The sequence below is a fragment of the Bombina bombina genome, chromosome 1 (genome assembly GCF_027579735.1).
Source record: "Bombina bombina isolate aBomBom1 chromosome 1, aBomBom1.pri, whole genome shotgun sequence".
Classification (NCBI taxonomy): domain Eukaryota; kingdom Metazoa; phylum Chordata; class Amphibia; order Anura; family Bombinatoridae; genus Bombina; species Bombina bombina.
The window spans coordinates 201,402,469-201,418,068 of NC_069499.1; the positions used below are offsets into that span (position 1 = coordinate 201,402,469).

General features: G+C 41.4%; 1 protein-coding gene across 1 annotated transcript in view; it reads left to right on the forward strand.

The window, feature by feature from the left end:
- Nucleotides 1-15,600, forward strand: part of MIA2 (MIA SH3 domain ER export factor 2) — a 598,301-nt gene that overhangs the window by 276,359 nt on the left and 306,342 nt on the right. The window contains exons 8-10 of the mRNA XM_053711462.1: nucleotides 1,914-2,045; nucleotides 10,130-10,151; nucleotides 10,484-10,572. Coding sequence (XP_053567437.1) covers nucleotides 1,914-2,045; nucleotides 10,130-10,151; nucleotides 10,484-10,572 — 243 coding nt within the window. The remainder of the gene's footprint in view (nucleotides 1-1,913; nucleotides 2,046-10,129; nucleotides 10,152-10,483; nucleotides 10,573-15,600) is intronic.

A 15,600-nucleotide genomic window follows, 5' to 3' on the forward strand; every position in this document is an offset into this window, starting at 1 on the left:
TGAGAGGAGAGGTTCGAGGGAGTTAGCAAGCTGTTGCTGATCTAATGACATAATGCTTCTGTGAAGTTTGGTGTGAGGAGTAGAAGGAGGGAGAGTTGTAGGGAGGGATGATATGTTGCAAGTAAGGAGATGGTGGTCAGAAAGAGGAAAGGGGGAGTTTGTGAAGTTTGAGAGTGCATCGATAGCTAAAGCTCAGTTCAAGGGAGTGAACGTCTTTGTGAGTGGGAGAATCAGTCCATTGTGACAAACTGAAAGAGGAAGTGAGTTGCAGAAGACCCAAGGCAGAACATACCGTGATCGGAGATGTCATAGCAGAATGTCTGTAGAAAGAATGGGACACATGCAGGAACTGTTAGTGCTTTTACTTTGAAGAGAACAATCTAATGTTGAGCAGGGCTGCAAGCAGCACTGTGCTGTTGGCTGCACAGTGTAGGTTTTCCTTAACACAGTGCATGCAGAGCAAAGTGCTGTTTGAAGAGAACAGTCAAATAGGAGTTGTTGTTGACTGGCTCTGAGGGATTTTTTCAACCTTGTGATGACCAAGAGAAAAGAAAACCATTTTCTTCAGATGACTTTTCTTTTGTCTGCTGCTAATTTGTAATTCAGTTTTCAACTGCAACACTAGATTATAAAACTTAAAAAAATGCTTTACTCACCAGTTAATCAACACATTGCAATTGAGCTGGTGATTTAATGTAACTACCTAATTTAAAATGTCACTAAAAAAATGTAATCGCAGAAAGTGAAAAAAAGTTCTGCCTCTGGGTGCAGAAGTTGTTTTGCTGAGGAGGCAGGGGGATTGTCAAGAGGGATGTTGAAGTTGCCAAGAATGAGGGCAGGGGTGTCTGAGGAAAGGAAATAAAGTAGCCAGGCAGCCAAGTGATCTAGAAATTGAGTTGAGGAGATAAGGTGGTCCTTCATACTAAATTGGGGTTTCTCCCTAAGGTGGTGTCAGATCGAAACATTAATCAGGAAATTGTTGTTCCTTCTTTTTGTCCTAATCCAAACGTCTTTTGCATAACTTGGATGTTGTGCGCACTCTAAAATTTTTACTTGCAAGCTACTAAAGATTTTCGGCAATCTTCTGCCCTGTTTGTTTTCTCTGGAAAAACGTAAGGGTCAGAAGGCCAACTAGTCTTTCCTTCTAGTTGAGAAGTATGATTCGTTTTGCTTATTAGACTGCTAAACAGCAGCCTCCTGAGAGAATTACGACTCATTCCACTAGGGCTGTCTCCTTCTTGGGCTTTCAAAAATAAAGCTTCTGGGGAACAGATTTGTAAGGCGGCAGCATGGTCCTCTCTGCATACTTTTTTCAAATTCTACAAATTTGATACTTTTGCCTCGGCTGAGGCCTCTTTTGGGAGAAAGGTTCTTCAAGCGGTGGTGCCTTCTGTTTAGGTCCTCCTGCCTTGTTCTCTCTCCCTGTTCATTCAGTGTCCTCTAGCTTTGGTATTGGTTCCCACTAGTAATTGGAATGACATTGTGGAATCTCCATGCCATAGGAAATAAAATAAAATGTAAGCTTACCTGATACTTTTTTTTTCTTTCCAGGCATGGAGAGTCCACGACCCCGACCTCTTTTTAATTATAATTCGCCAGTTTTTTTGCATAAACCTCAGGCACCTTTACACCCTTGTGTTTCTTCTTTTTCCATTTTCCTTCAGCTGAATGACTGGGGTTATGGGTAAGGGAAGTTACACTTAACAGCTTTGCTGGGGTGCTCTTTGCCTCCTCCTGCTTGCCAGGAGTTGAATATCCCACTAGTAATTGGAATGACGTTGTGAACTCTCCATGCCCGGAAAGAAAGGCATTTATCAGGTAAGCATAAATTTTGTTTTTATCTTCTGATTATAGTTTGCTTCCTATAATTCTTTTTAATCTGCAACGATAAAGTATTGTGCTTTCTTTTATAGGTTGCGTCATATTTGCCTGAAGATATGCAGCCTGGATCACATTTTTATGGACACCCCTGGGACGTGGTGATTTTTACTGTTGTTCTGGGATTTTTTATATTGTTGTTATTTACGTGCCGAGCTGTCAAAGCTGTAAGTACATTTCTAAACTGTTTAAATTTCTTCTAAAAAGCAAAAGTAACCAAAGCACCCATTCCCTTAGAATAAATAGTAGCACCACTGTACTTTTAACCAAGATGTCAGGTTTTGCCTTCTGTGACACAGAAGAGAAGGAAGTACAGCAATCTTTGTATAAATGCTTATTATAGTGGTGATAATAAGAACTGTATATAAATCATTCAATATATATACTAGTTCTTAAGCCCGTGCACACGGGCCATTTTTTGCAGTACAGCAGTCCCACCCCTTGCTCTCTCTCTTCCCCCTCTCTTTTGCTCTCTCTCCTCGTCTCTTTTGCTCTCTCCTCCTCTCTGTTGCGCTCTCTCCCCCTCTCTGTTGCGCTCTCTCTCTCCCCCTCTTTTGCGCTCTCTCTCTCCTCTCTTTTGTGCTCTCTTTTGCTCTCTCTCTCCCTCTCTTTTGCTCTCTTTCTCTCTCCACCTCTCTTTTGCTCTCTTTCTCTTGTTAAGTGTAGTCAGTCCACGGGTCATCCATTACTTATGGAATATATCTCTTCCTAACAGGAAGCTGCAAGAGGATCACCCAGCAGAGCTGCTACATAGCTCCTCCCCTCACATGTCATATTCAGTCATTCTCTTGCAGCCTAACTAGATAGGTCGCTGTGAGAGGTCTGTGGTGTTTTTTAACTTTAGTTTATTTCTACAATCAAAAGTTTGTTATTTTAAATGGCACCGGAGTGTGCTGTTTATTCTCAGGCAGCATTAGAAGAAGAATCTGCCTGCGTTTTCTATGATCTTAGCAGACGTAACTAAGATCCACTGGCTGTTCTCATCTGAGGAGTGAGGTAACTTCAGAGAAGGGGAATAGCATGCAGGGCCCCCCTGCAAATGAGGTATGTGCAGTAATTATTTTTCTGAGGAATGGAATTGACTGAGAAAATACTGCTGATACCAATGTAAAGTAAGTTCAGCCTTAAATGCAGTGATAGCGACTGGTATTAGGCTGATGAGTGTGTGTACACTGATTGTATTTTTCTAAGGAATGGAATTGACTCTGAAAATACTGTTAATACTGAAATAATGTATGAGCCTTAACTGCAGTAAAAGCGACTGGTAGCAGGCTTATTAATAACAATTCATAACTTTTCAAATGTATGTTTAAAACGTTTACTGGCATGTTAATCGTTTTTTGTGAGGTACTTGGTGATAAAACTTATTGGGGCATGATTTTTACCACATGGCCATCTTTGTTTTCTGCATAGAAACAGTTTTCTGAGCTTCCCCACTGTTGTAATATGAGTGGGAGGGGCCTATTTTAGCGCTTTTTTGCGCAGTAAAAATTCAGTCACAATCTGTCTACTTCATCCTCCATGATCCAGATCGTCTCTAGAGAGCTCAGGGGTCTTCAAAATTCATTTTGAGGGAGGTAATCAGTCACAGCAGACCTGTGACAGTGTGTTTTGACTGTGAGAAAAACGTTAATTATTAAATTGTTAATCCGTTTTTGGGTATTAAGGGGTTAATCATCCATTTGCTGGTGGGTGCAATCCTTTGCTAACTTAATACATTTACTGTGAAAAATTGGTTGCTATAACTATTTTGGTTCATTGTTATTTCAACTGTGACAGCTTTTTGTGCTTCTTAAAGGCACAGTAGCGTTTTTTTATATTGCTTGAAATTTTTTTTAGAAAAGTATTTCCAAGCTTGCTAGTCTCATTGCTAGTCTGTTTAAACATGTCTGACACAGATGAATCTCTTTGTTCACTATGTTTAAAGGCCAATGTGGAGCCCAATAGAAATTTGTGTACTAATTGCATTGATGCTACTTTAAATAAAAGTCAATCTTTACATGTAAAGAAATTATCACCAGACAACGAGGGGGAAGTTATGCCGACTAACTCTCCTCACGTGTCAGTACCTTCGCCTCCCGCTCAGGAGGTGCGTGATTTTGTGGCGCCAAGTACATCAGGGAGGCCCTTACAAATCACTTTGCAAGACATTGCTACTGTTATGACAGAAGTATTATCTAAATTGCCAGAATTAAGAGGCAAGCGCGATAGCTCTGGGTTAAGGACAGAGCGCGCGGATGAGGTGAGAGCCATGTCAGATACTGCGTCACAGTTTGCAGAACGTGAAGACGGAGAGCTTCATTCTGTGGGTAACGGATCTGATCCAGGGAGACTGGATTCAGAGATTTCTAATTTTAAATTTAAGCTTGAGAACCTCCGCATATTGCTAGGGGAGGTATTAGAGGCTCTGAATGATTGTAACACGGTTGCAATTCCAGAAAAATTATGTAGGTTGGATAGATACTATGCGGTACCGGTGTGTACTGACGTGTTTCCTATACCTAAAAGGCTTACAGAGATTATTAGCAAGGAGTGGGATAGACCTGGTGTGCCTTTTTCCCCTCCTCCCATATTTTGGAAAATGTTTCCTATAGACGCCACCACACGAGACTTATGGCAGACGGTCCCTAAGGTGGAGGGAGCAGTTTCTACTTTAGCTAAGCGTACCACTATCCCGGTGGAGGATAGTTGTGCCTTTTCAGATCCAATGGATAAGAATTTAGAGGGTTACCTTAAGAAAACGTTTGTTCAACAAGGTTTTATCTTACAGCCCCTTGCATGCATTGCGCCTGTCACTGCTGCGGCGGCATTCTGGTTTGAGTCTCTGGAAGAGGCCATTCGCACAGCTCCATTGGATGAAATTATGAACAAGCTTAAAGCACTTAAGCTAGCTAACGCATTTGTTTCTGATGCCGTCGTACATTTAACCAAACTTACGGCTAAGAACTCCGGATTCGCCATCCAAGCGCGCAGAGCGCTATGGCTTAAATCCTGGTCAGCTGACGTGACATCTAAATTGCTTAATATTCCTTTCAAAGGGCAGACCTTATTCGGGCCCGGCTTGAAAGAAATTATAGCTGACATTACGGGAGGTAAGGGCCATGCTCTACCTCAGGACAGGGCCAAATCAAAGGCCAAACAGTCTAATTTTCGTGCCTTTCGTAACTTCAAGGCAGGAGCAGCATCAACTTCCTCCGCTCCAAAACAGGAAGGAGCTGTTGCTCGTTACAGGCAGGGCTGGAAAGTTAACCAGTCCTGGAACAAGGGCAAGCAGGCCAAGAAACCTGCTGCTGCCCCCAAGACAGCATGAAGAGAGGGCCCCCTATCCGGAAACGGATCTAGTGGGGGGCAGACTTTCTCTCTTCGCCCAGGCTTGGGCAAGAGATGTCCAGGATCCCTGGGCGTTGGAGATCATATCTCAGGGATATCTCCTGGACTTCAAAACTTCTCCTCCACGAGGGAGATTTCATCTTTCAAGGTTATCAGCAAACCAAACAAAGAAAGAGGCGTTTCTACGCTGTGTACAAGACCTCTTACTAATGGGGGTGATCCACCCAGTTCCGCGGACGGAACACGGGCAGGGATTCTATTCAAATCTATTTGTGGTTCCCAAGAAAGAGGGAATCTTCAGACCAATCTTGGACTTAAAAATCCTAAACAAATTTCTAAGAGTTCCATCATTCAAAATGGAAACTATTCGAACCATCCTTCCCATGATCCAAGAGGGTCAGTACATGACCACAGTGGACTTAAAGGATGCCTACCTTCACATACCGATTCACAAGGATCATTATCGGTACCTAAGATTTGCTTTCCTAGACAGGCATTACCAGTTTGTAGCTCTTCCCTTCGGATTAGCTACGGCTCCAAGAATCTTTACAAAAGTTCTGGGCTCACTTCTGGCGGTACTAAGACCGCGAGGCATAGCGGTGACTCCGTACCTAGACGACATTCTGATACAAGTGTCAAGTTTTCAAACTGCCAAGTCTCATACAGAGATAGTTCTGGCATTTCTGAGGTCGCATGGGTGGAAGGTGAACGTGGAAAAGAGTTCTCTATTACCACTTACAAGAGTTCCCTTTCTAGGGACTCTTATAGATTCTGTAGAGATGAAAATTTACCTGACAGAGGCCAGGTTATTAAAACTTCTAAATGCTTGCCGTGTCCTTCATTCCATTCCACACCCGTCAGTAGCTCAGTGCATGGAAGTAATTGGCTTAATGGTAGCGGCAATGGACATAGTACCATTTGCGCGCCTGCAACTCAGACCGCTGCAATTGTGCATGCTAAGTCAGTGGAACGGGGATTACTCAGATTTGTCCCCCCTACTAAATCTGGATCAAGAGACCAGAGATTCTCTTCTATGGTGGCTTTCTCGGCCACATCTGTCCAAGGGGATGACCTTTCGCAGGCCAGATTGGACGATTGTAACAATAGACGCCAGCCTTCTAGGCTGGGGCGCAGTCTGGAACTCCCTGAAAGCTCAGGGATTATGGACTCAGGAGGAGAAACTCCTCCCAATAAATATTCTGGAATTAAGAGCAATATTCAATGCTCTCCTAGCTTGGCCTCAGTTAGCAACTCTGAGGTTTATCAGATTTCAGTCGGACAACATCACGACTGTGGCTTACATCAACCATCAAGGGGGAACCAGAAGTTCCCTAGCGATGTTGGAAGTCTCAAAGATAATTCGCTGGGCAGAGTCTCACTCTTGCCACCTGTCAGCGATTTACATCCCAGGCGTGGAGAACTGGGAGGCGGATTTTCTAAGTCGCCAGACTTTTCATCCGGGGGAGTGGGAACTTCATCCGGAGGTCTTTGCTCAACTGATTCATCGTTGGGGCAAACCAGATCTGGATCTCATGGCGTCTCGCCAGAACGCCAAGCTTCCTTGTTACGGATCCAGGTCCAGGGACCCGGGAGCGGTGCTGATAGATGCTCTGACAGCCCCTTGGGTCTTCAACATGGCTTATGTGTTTCCACCATTCCCGATGCTTCCTCGTTTGATTGCCAAGATCAAACAGGAGAGAGCTTTGGTGATTCTGATAGCGCCTGCGTGGCCACGCAGGACCTGGTATGCAGACCTAGTGGACATGTCGTCCTGTCCACCGTGGTCTCTGCCTCTGAGACAGGACCTTCTAATTCAGGGTCCTTTCAACCATCCAAATCTAATTTCTCTGAGGCTGACTGCATGGAGATTGAACGCTTGATTCTATCAAAGCGTGGCTTCTCGGAGTCGGTTATTGATACCTTAATACAGGCTAGGAAGCCTGTTACCAGAAAAATTTACCATAAGATATGGCGTAAATATTTATATTGGTGCGAATCCAAGAGTTACTCATGGAGTAAGGTTAGGATTCCTAGGATATTGTCCTTTCTACAAGAGGGTTTAGAAAAGGGCTTATCTGCTAGTTCGTTAAAGGGACAGATTTCTGCTCTGTCTATTCTTCTACACAAACGTCTGGCTGAAGTTCCAGACGTTCAGGCTTTTTGTCAGGCTTTAACTAGGATTAAGCCTGTGTTTAAGACTGTTGCTCCGCCGTGGAGCTTAAACTTAGTTCTTAATGTTCTTCAAGGCGTTCCATTTGAACCCCTTCATTCCATTGATATCAAGCTGTTATCCTGGAAGGTTTTGTTTTTGATGGCTATTTCCTCGGCTCGAAGAGTCTCTGAGTTATCTGCCTTACATTGTGATTCTCCTTATCTGATTTTTCATTCAGACAAGGTAGTTCTGCGTACTAAACCTGGGTTCTTACCTAAGGTAGTTACTAACAGGAATATCAATCAAGAGATTGTTGTTCCATCACTGTGTCCTAACCCTTCTTCAAAGAAGGAACGACTTTTGCATAATCTGGACGTAGTCCGTGCCCTGAAGTTCTATTTGCAGGCAACTAAAGATTTTCGTCAAACTTCTTCCCTGTTTGTCGTTTACTCTGGACAGAGAAGAGGTCAAAAGGCTTCGGCTACCTCTCTCTCTTTTTGGCTTCGTAGCATAATACGTTTAGCCTATGAGACTGCTGGTCAGCAGCCTCCTGAAAGGATTACAGCTCATTCTACTAGAGCTGTGGCTTCCACCTAGGCCTTTAAAAATGAGGCCTCTGTTGAACAGATTTGCAAGGCTGCGACTTGGTCTTCGCTTCACACCTTTTCAAAATTTTACAAATTTTACACTTTTGCTTCTTCGGAGGCTATTTTTGGGAGAAAGGTACTTCAGGCAGTGGTTCCTTCTGTTTAATGTTCCTGCCTTGTCCCTCCCTTCATCCGTGTACTTTAGCTTTGGTATTGGTATTCCATAAGTAATGGATGACCCGTGGACTGACTACACTTAACAAGAGAAAACATAATTTATGCTTACCTGATAAATTTATTTCTCTTGTAGTGTAGTCAGTCCACGGCCCGCCCTGTCTTTAAGGCAGATCTAAATGGTTTCTCCTTTCTCGTCTGCTTTGGTCGAATGACTGAATATGACATGTGATGGGAGGAGCTATATAGCAGCTCTGCTTGGGTGATCCTCTTGCAGCTTCCTGTTAGGAAGAGATATATTCCATAAGTAATGGATGACCCGTGGACTGACTACACTACAAGAGAAATAAATTTATCAGGTAAGCATAAATTATTCTCTCTCCCCCTTTCTTTTGCTCTCTCTCTCCCCCCCCTCTCTTTTGCTCTCTCCCCCCTCTCTTTTGCTTTCTCTCTCCCCCCTCTTTTGCTTTCTCTCTCCCCCCTCTTTTGCTTTCTCTCTCCCCCCTCTTTTGCTTTCTCTCTCCCCCCTGTTTTGCTTTCTCTCTCCCCCCTCTTTTGCTCTCTCCCCCTCTCTTTTTTGCTCTCTCTCCCCCTCTCTTTTTTGCTCTCTCTCCCCTCTCTTTTTTGCTCTCTCTCCCCTCTCTCCTTTGCTCTCTGTCCCCCCTCTCCTTTGCTCTCTCTCCCCCCTCTCCTTTGCTCTCTCTCCCTCCTCTCCTTTGCTCTCTCTCCCCCCTCTCCTTTGCTCTCTCTCCCCCCTCTCCTTTGCTCTCTCTCCCCCCTCTCCTTTGCTCTCTCTCCCTCTCTCCTTTGCTCTCTCTCCCTCTCTCCTTTGCTCTCTCTCTCCCCTCTCCTTTGCTCTCTCTCTCCCCTCTCCTTTGCTCTCTCTCTCCCCTCTCCTTTGCTCTCTCTCTCCCCTCTCCTTTGCGCTCTCTCTCTCCCCTCTCCTTTGCCCTCTCTCTCTCCCCTCTCCTTTGCGCTCTCTCTTCCCCCTCTCCTTTGCGCTCTCTCCCCCCTCTCCTTTGCTCTCTCTCCCCCTCTCTTTTGCTCTCTTTCTCTCTCCCCCTTTCTTTTGCTCTCTTTCTCTCTCCCCCCTCTCTTTTGCTCTCTCTCCCCCCTCTCTGTTGCTCTCCCCTCTCTCCTTTGCTTTCTCTTCCCTCTCTCCCCCCACTCCCACTGACCACGCCCGCTCCATCCGACCACGCCCACGCCCCCTTCAACGGCCGATCTGATCTGAAGTTGATCCTAAAGGCCAGATATGTTTGTCCTCGCGCAGTCTCTGCTGCGCATGACTGCATCTGACAAACATACCTGGCCTTTTATTATATAGGATATATATATATATATATATATATATATATATATATATATATATATATACAGTATATATATATATATATATATATATATATATATATATATATATATATATATAATATAATATGTATAATATTTTAAAAAAATAATTTATTTATTTTTTGTTTAGTAAGAAAGTCATAGTGTTTTTCAAACAGCCAGCCACACCCATCAATGACCAGTCCTCAATTTGATCAAGTTTGGCTACCCTGAACCAAATACTGCATTTATTTATTAGGTGGTTACAATGAATGTTATTCACACACAGTCTGTATTAGGTGCACAAAGTAATTGACAGTGTGGTATGAGAAAGGTCTATTTTGTGAGGGTTCCTGCACTACATTTGGAATGTGAACATCTAAATGGGGTTATCTAGTTTACGGCCTTGACCTGAAACACAGTTCTGCACATTGTGTCTTCATTTTGTAGTACAAATGGATACTGATTTGATTGTTGTTTTATTGTAAAGACTAGGAGTTGTCTGCTGGTGTTCTATCAGATTTTGCTACCTGTCAGTGCAAATACTCTGTATTACGTACAGGTAGCAAATTTTGATAAGGTAGCAAAATCTGATAGAACAGTGTCTATTAAAACTTCGGTTAAAATGAATGGACAACATGCAAGCTGTATTTAACTTGTCTTTTTCCCTCTACAGATTAAAAGTAGAGGTTATGCAAGTAAGTATATGTACTTTTTTATTTAATATTTTTCTTTTCTTTATCCTACTATTAATGCTGTATATTACGTAGATCAAATCTATGGTTCCTTGTACTATTACAGAGCCCGTATGGGAGACAATAAAAACTGAATTTAGTATTCTTAGAAGAAATGTGATATATTTTACCTAAACATGTATTTATATAACAGATTAACAGTAGAAACAATCAGAAGCAAAATAGTTGAAAAATGAATGTTAAAATGCAGAAATCTAAAGTATTTTTTTTGTATTAACTTACAATATATAATTTTAAAAAGAAAATGTAACTTGTTGCTAAAATTTGAATTTTAGGAAGAGAAAGTAAATATGTTGCTAAAGTTGCTGAACTTTTGGATAATAAAAGTGAGGTGCTCAAGAAACTCAGTATTGTCAAAAAAGAGGTAATATTGCATGTTTGTTTTTATCTTTTTTATGTTTGTTCCCTTCTTTAAAGAATAACTAGAAACTGATAAAGAGTCAGATTGCATTACAAAAGTGTTAAAGAAATATTATATTCAAAATACCCTATAAAATATGCAATGTGCATTCATTATATGTATTACCTGCTTTTATTGTAATTTTACCTTTGACCATTGTGTGTGTGTGTGTGTATATGTATGTATGTGTGTATGTGTGTGTGTATATATATATATATATATATATATATATATATATATATATATATTAATATTAATGTATCCATATATATATATATTAGGGTTGCACCGATACCGATACTAGTATCGGTATCGGTACCGATACCAAGTACTTGCATGAGTACTTGTACTCGTGCAAATGCACCGATACTTATACCGATACCTCCACTTCCTAGCCATATGCTATCTTGTGGCATTTTTTTTCAAACTGCATGTTCCCATTTCATTTAAAGCTGGAGTGGAGACTAAACTAAAAATTGTTTACTACTGTTCTGCCAATACAAATTGCTCTTATTTGTATTATTGTAGGAGAGATCACTGTACTGCGTTCAGACAAACCCCTGAAGTACTGGGCAGTTAATAAACTGATATTTCCAGCTCTGGCTAAAATGGCCCAAAAATATCTTTCTGCCCCATGCAGTGGTGTGGAAAGTTGAACCTCCTTACTGATAGCAAAAACAGACTTATAGCTGAACATGCAGACATGCTTCTGTTCTGTTCCTTAAAAAGAACTTGCCACTAACTTTTGAAAAATTATTCTAATTGCTAGATTGCCTTTTATACTGCTAGTTCCATCTTGCACAATTATGTTCAAAACATACTGTACTCTGAGGAACATCTTAGCTTATATAATTGCAGGAAGAGTACTCATAGGAAAAATTAAGTTAATCCCAATGAACACTCATCCTGCAATTATAGGACTAGATTTAGATTACATTTGATTGGTAAGCTTTACCAATGCTCTGTTCACATTTCCAACTCCATAGCCTTAAATGGAGTAGGACGTGTAATGAGAGCATTGGTAAAGCTTACCAGTCAGATGTAATCTAACCCATAGTGTTGTTCACCATGATTAAACAGTATTCTGTTCTATTTTTTACTGTATGGCACTTTTGGTTGGTTGCAATTTTATATTCGTTATTTATTGTTGTTAATATATTTTATTTTAATATTTTTATTTCTAAACATGTTCTGTGAACTTTGTGACAAATAAAACCTGTTTTATTATTTCATAATGTCTTTTAAGTTACAGTACTTCATAATTATAAAGAAGGAATCTTAAATAATTAGTCTGTATTGTGCTTGGTAAACTGTCACATGACATAAAAAAAAGTATCGGTAATTGGTATCGGCGAGTATTGGAAAACAAGTATCGGTACTTGTACTCGGTCTTAAAAAAATGGTATCGGTGCAACCCTAATATATATATATATATATATATATATATATATATATATATATATATATATATATCATATGTGTGTGTGTGTGTGTGTAAGATAGGGTTATTCCTATTAGAGACTGGAGTGCCTCCACATCGTTTTCATTGGACTCAAAACCAAATGTTATTTTCTTTCTTTCATGATGCAGAAAGGACATACAATTTTACTTCTATCATTAGATTTTCTATTGAAAAGCAGGCTGGAAGGCTGAGGAGTGTGCATTATATTCAGAAGTTTTGCAAGAATGTTATTAATTTGCAAGTGCTCATACCATGTAGTTCTATAGACATGTACAGACTATCAACCTAGGTATCACCTCAGCAAAGAATGCTATAAAAAGAAAGGAAATTTGAAAATATATGTAAATTGAAAAAATAAAATAAAAAAAATTGTATGATCTATCTGAATCATGAAAGAAAAAAATATGGGTTTCTCTTGTTAAGTGTATTCAGTCCACGGGTCATCCATTACTTATGGGATATATTTCCTTCCCAACAGGAAGTTGCAAGAGGATCACCCAAGCAGAGCTGCTATATAGCTCCTCCCCTCACATGTCATATCCAGTCATTCTCTTGCAACTCAACTAGATAGGACGTTGTGAGAGGTCTGTGGTGTTTTTTATACTTAGTTTATTTCTTCAATCAAAAGTTTGTTATTTTAAATGGCACCGGAGTGTGCTGTTTGTTCTCGGGCAGTATTTGGAAGAAGAATCTGCCTGCGTTTTCTATGATCTTAGCAGAAGTAACTAAGATCCACTGGCTGTTCTCGCACATTCTGAGCAGTGGGGTAACTTTCAGAAAGGGAATAGCGTGTGGGGAATCCTGCAAACAAGGTATGTGCAGTAAATTATTTTTCTAAGGAATGGAATTGACTAAGAAAATACTGCTGATACCGATGCAATGTAAGTACAGCCTTAAATGCAGTAGCGACTGGTATCAGGCTGATGAATGTATGTACAATAAGTAATTTTCTAAGGAATGGAATTTGACTAAGAAAATACTGTTAATACTGAAGTAATGTATGAGCCTTAACTGCAGTAGAAGCGACTGGTAGCAGGCTTATTAATAACACTACCTAACTTTTAAAGTGCATGTTTAAAACGTTTACTGGCATGTTATTCGTTTTTTGTGAGGTACTTTTGGTGATAAATCTTTTGGGGCATGATTTTCCACATGGCTGTCGTTTATTTCTACATAGAAACGGTTAACTGAGGTTTCCCACTGTTGTATTATGAGTGGGAGGGGCCTATTTTAGCGCTTTTTTGCGCAGTAAAAATTCAGTTACAGTCTTCCTGCTTCTTCCTCCTTGATCCAGGACGTCTCTAGAGAGCTCAGGGGTCTTCAAAATTCATTTTGAGGGAGGTAATCAGTCACAGCAGACCTGTGACAGTGTGTTTGACTGTGATAAAAACGTTAATTGTTAAATTGATTATCCGTTTTTGGGTATTAAGGGGTTAATCATCCATTTGCTAGTGGGTGCAATGCTTTGCTAACTTAATACATTTACTGTGAAAATTTGGTTGCTATAACTGATTTGGTTCGTTGTTATTTCAACTGTGACGATTTTTTGTGCTTCTTAAAGGCGCAGTAGCGTTTTTTATATTGCTTGTAAACTTATTTGAAAGGATTTTCCAAGCTTACTAGTCTCATTGCTAGTCTGTTTAAACATGTCTGACACAGATGAATCTGTTTGTTCACTATGTTTGAAGGCCAATGTGGAGCCCCACAGAAATATGTGTACAAAATGTATTGATGTCACTTTGAATAAAAGTCAATTTATATCTGTAAAGAAATTATCACCAGACAACGAGGGGCAAGTTATGCCGACTAACTCTCCTCACGTGTCAGTACCTTCGCCTCCCGCTCAGGAGGCGCGTGATATTGTGGAGCCAAGTACATCAGAGAGGCCCATACAAATCACTTTGCAAGACATGGCTGCTGTTATGACAGAGGTATTATCTAAATTGCCTGAATTAAGAGGCAAGCGCGATAGCTCTGGGTTAAGGACAGAGCGCGCTGATGATGTGAGAGCCATGTCTGATACTGCGTCACAATTTGCAGAACATGAGGACGGAGAGCTTCATTCTGTGGGTGACGGATCTGATCCAGGGAGACCGGATTCAGAGATTTCTAATTTTAAATTTAAGCTTGAGAACCTCCGTGTATTGCTAGGGGAGGTATTAGCGGCTCTGAATGATTGTAACACGGTTGCAATTCCAGAGAAAATATGTAGGTTGGATAGATACTTTGCGGTACCGGTGTGTACTGACGTTTTTCCTATACCTAAAAGGCTTACAGAAATTATTAGCAAGGAGTGGGATAGACCCGGTGTGCCCTTTTCCCCTCCTTCGATATTTAGAAAAATGTTTCCAATAGACGCCACCACACGAGACTTATGGCAGACGGTCCCTAAGGTGGAGGGAGCAGTTTCTACTTTAGCTAAACGTACCACTATCCCGGTGGAGAATAGTTGTGCTTTTTCGGATCCAATGGATAAAAAATTAGAAGGTTACCTTAAGAAAATGTTTGTTCAACAAGGTTTTATCTTACAGCCCCTTGCATGCATTGCGCCTGTCACTGCTGCTGCGGCATTCTGGTTTGAGTCTCTGGAAGAGGCCATTCGCACAGCTCCATTGGATGAGATTATGGTCAAGCTTAAAGCACTTAAGCTAGCTAATGCATTTGTTTCTGATGCCGTTGTACATTTAACCAAACTAACGGCTAAGAACTCCGTATTCGCCATCCAGGCGCGCAGAGCGATATGGCTTAAATCCTGGTCAGCTGACGTGACTTCTAAATCTAAATTGCTTAATATTCCTTTCAAAGGGCAGACCTTATTCGGGCCCGGCTTGAAAGAAATTATTGCTGACATTACTGGAGGTAAGGGTCATACTCTTCCTCAGGACAGGGCCAAATCAAAGGCCTAACAGTCTAATTTTCGTGCCTTTCGTAACTTCAAGGCAGGAGCAGCATCAACTTCCTCCGCTCCAAAACAGGAAGGACCTGTTGCTCGTTACAGACAGGGCTGGAAAGCTAACCAGCCCTGGAACAAGGGCAAGCAGGCCAGAAAGCCTACTTCTGCCCATAAGAAAGCATGAAGAGAGGGCCCCCGATCCGGAAACGGATCTAGTGGGGGGCAGACTATCTCTCTTCGCCCAGGCTTGGGCAAGAGATGTCCAGGATCCCTGGGCGTTGGAGATCATATCTCAGGGATATCTTCTGGACTTCAAAGCTTCTCCTCCACAAGGGAGATTTCATCTTTCAAGGTTATCAGCAAACCAAATAAAGAAAGAGGCATTTCTATGCTGTGTGCAAGACCTCTTAGTAATGGGGGGATCCACCCAGTTCCATGGACGGAACAAGGGCAAGGGTACTCAAATCTGTTTGTGGTTCCCAAGAAAGAGGGAACCTTCAGACCAATCTTGGACCTAAAAATCTTAAACAAATTCCTAAGAGTTCCATCATTCAAAATGGAAACTATTCGAACCATCCTACCCATGATCCAAGAGGGTCAATACATGACCACAGTAGATTTAAAGGATGCCTACCTT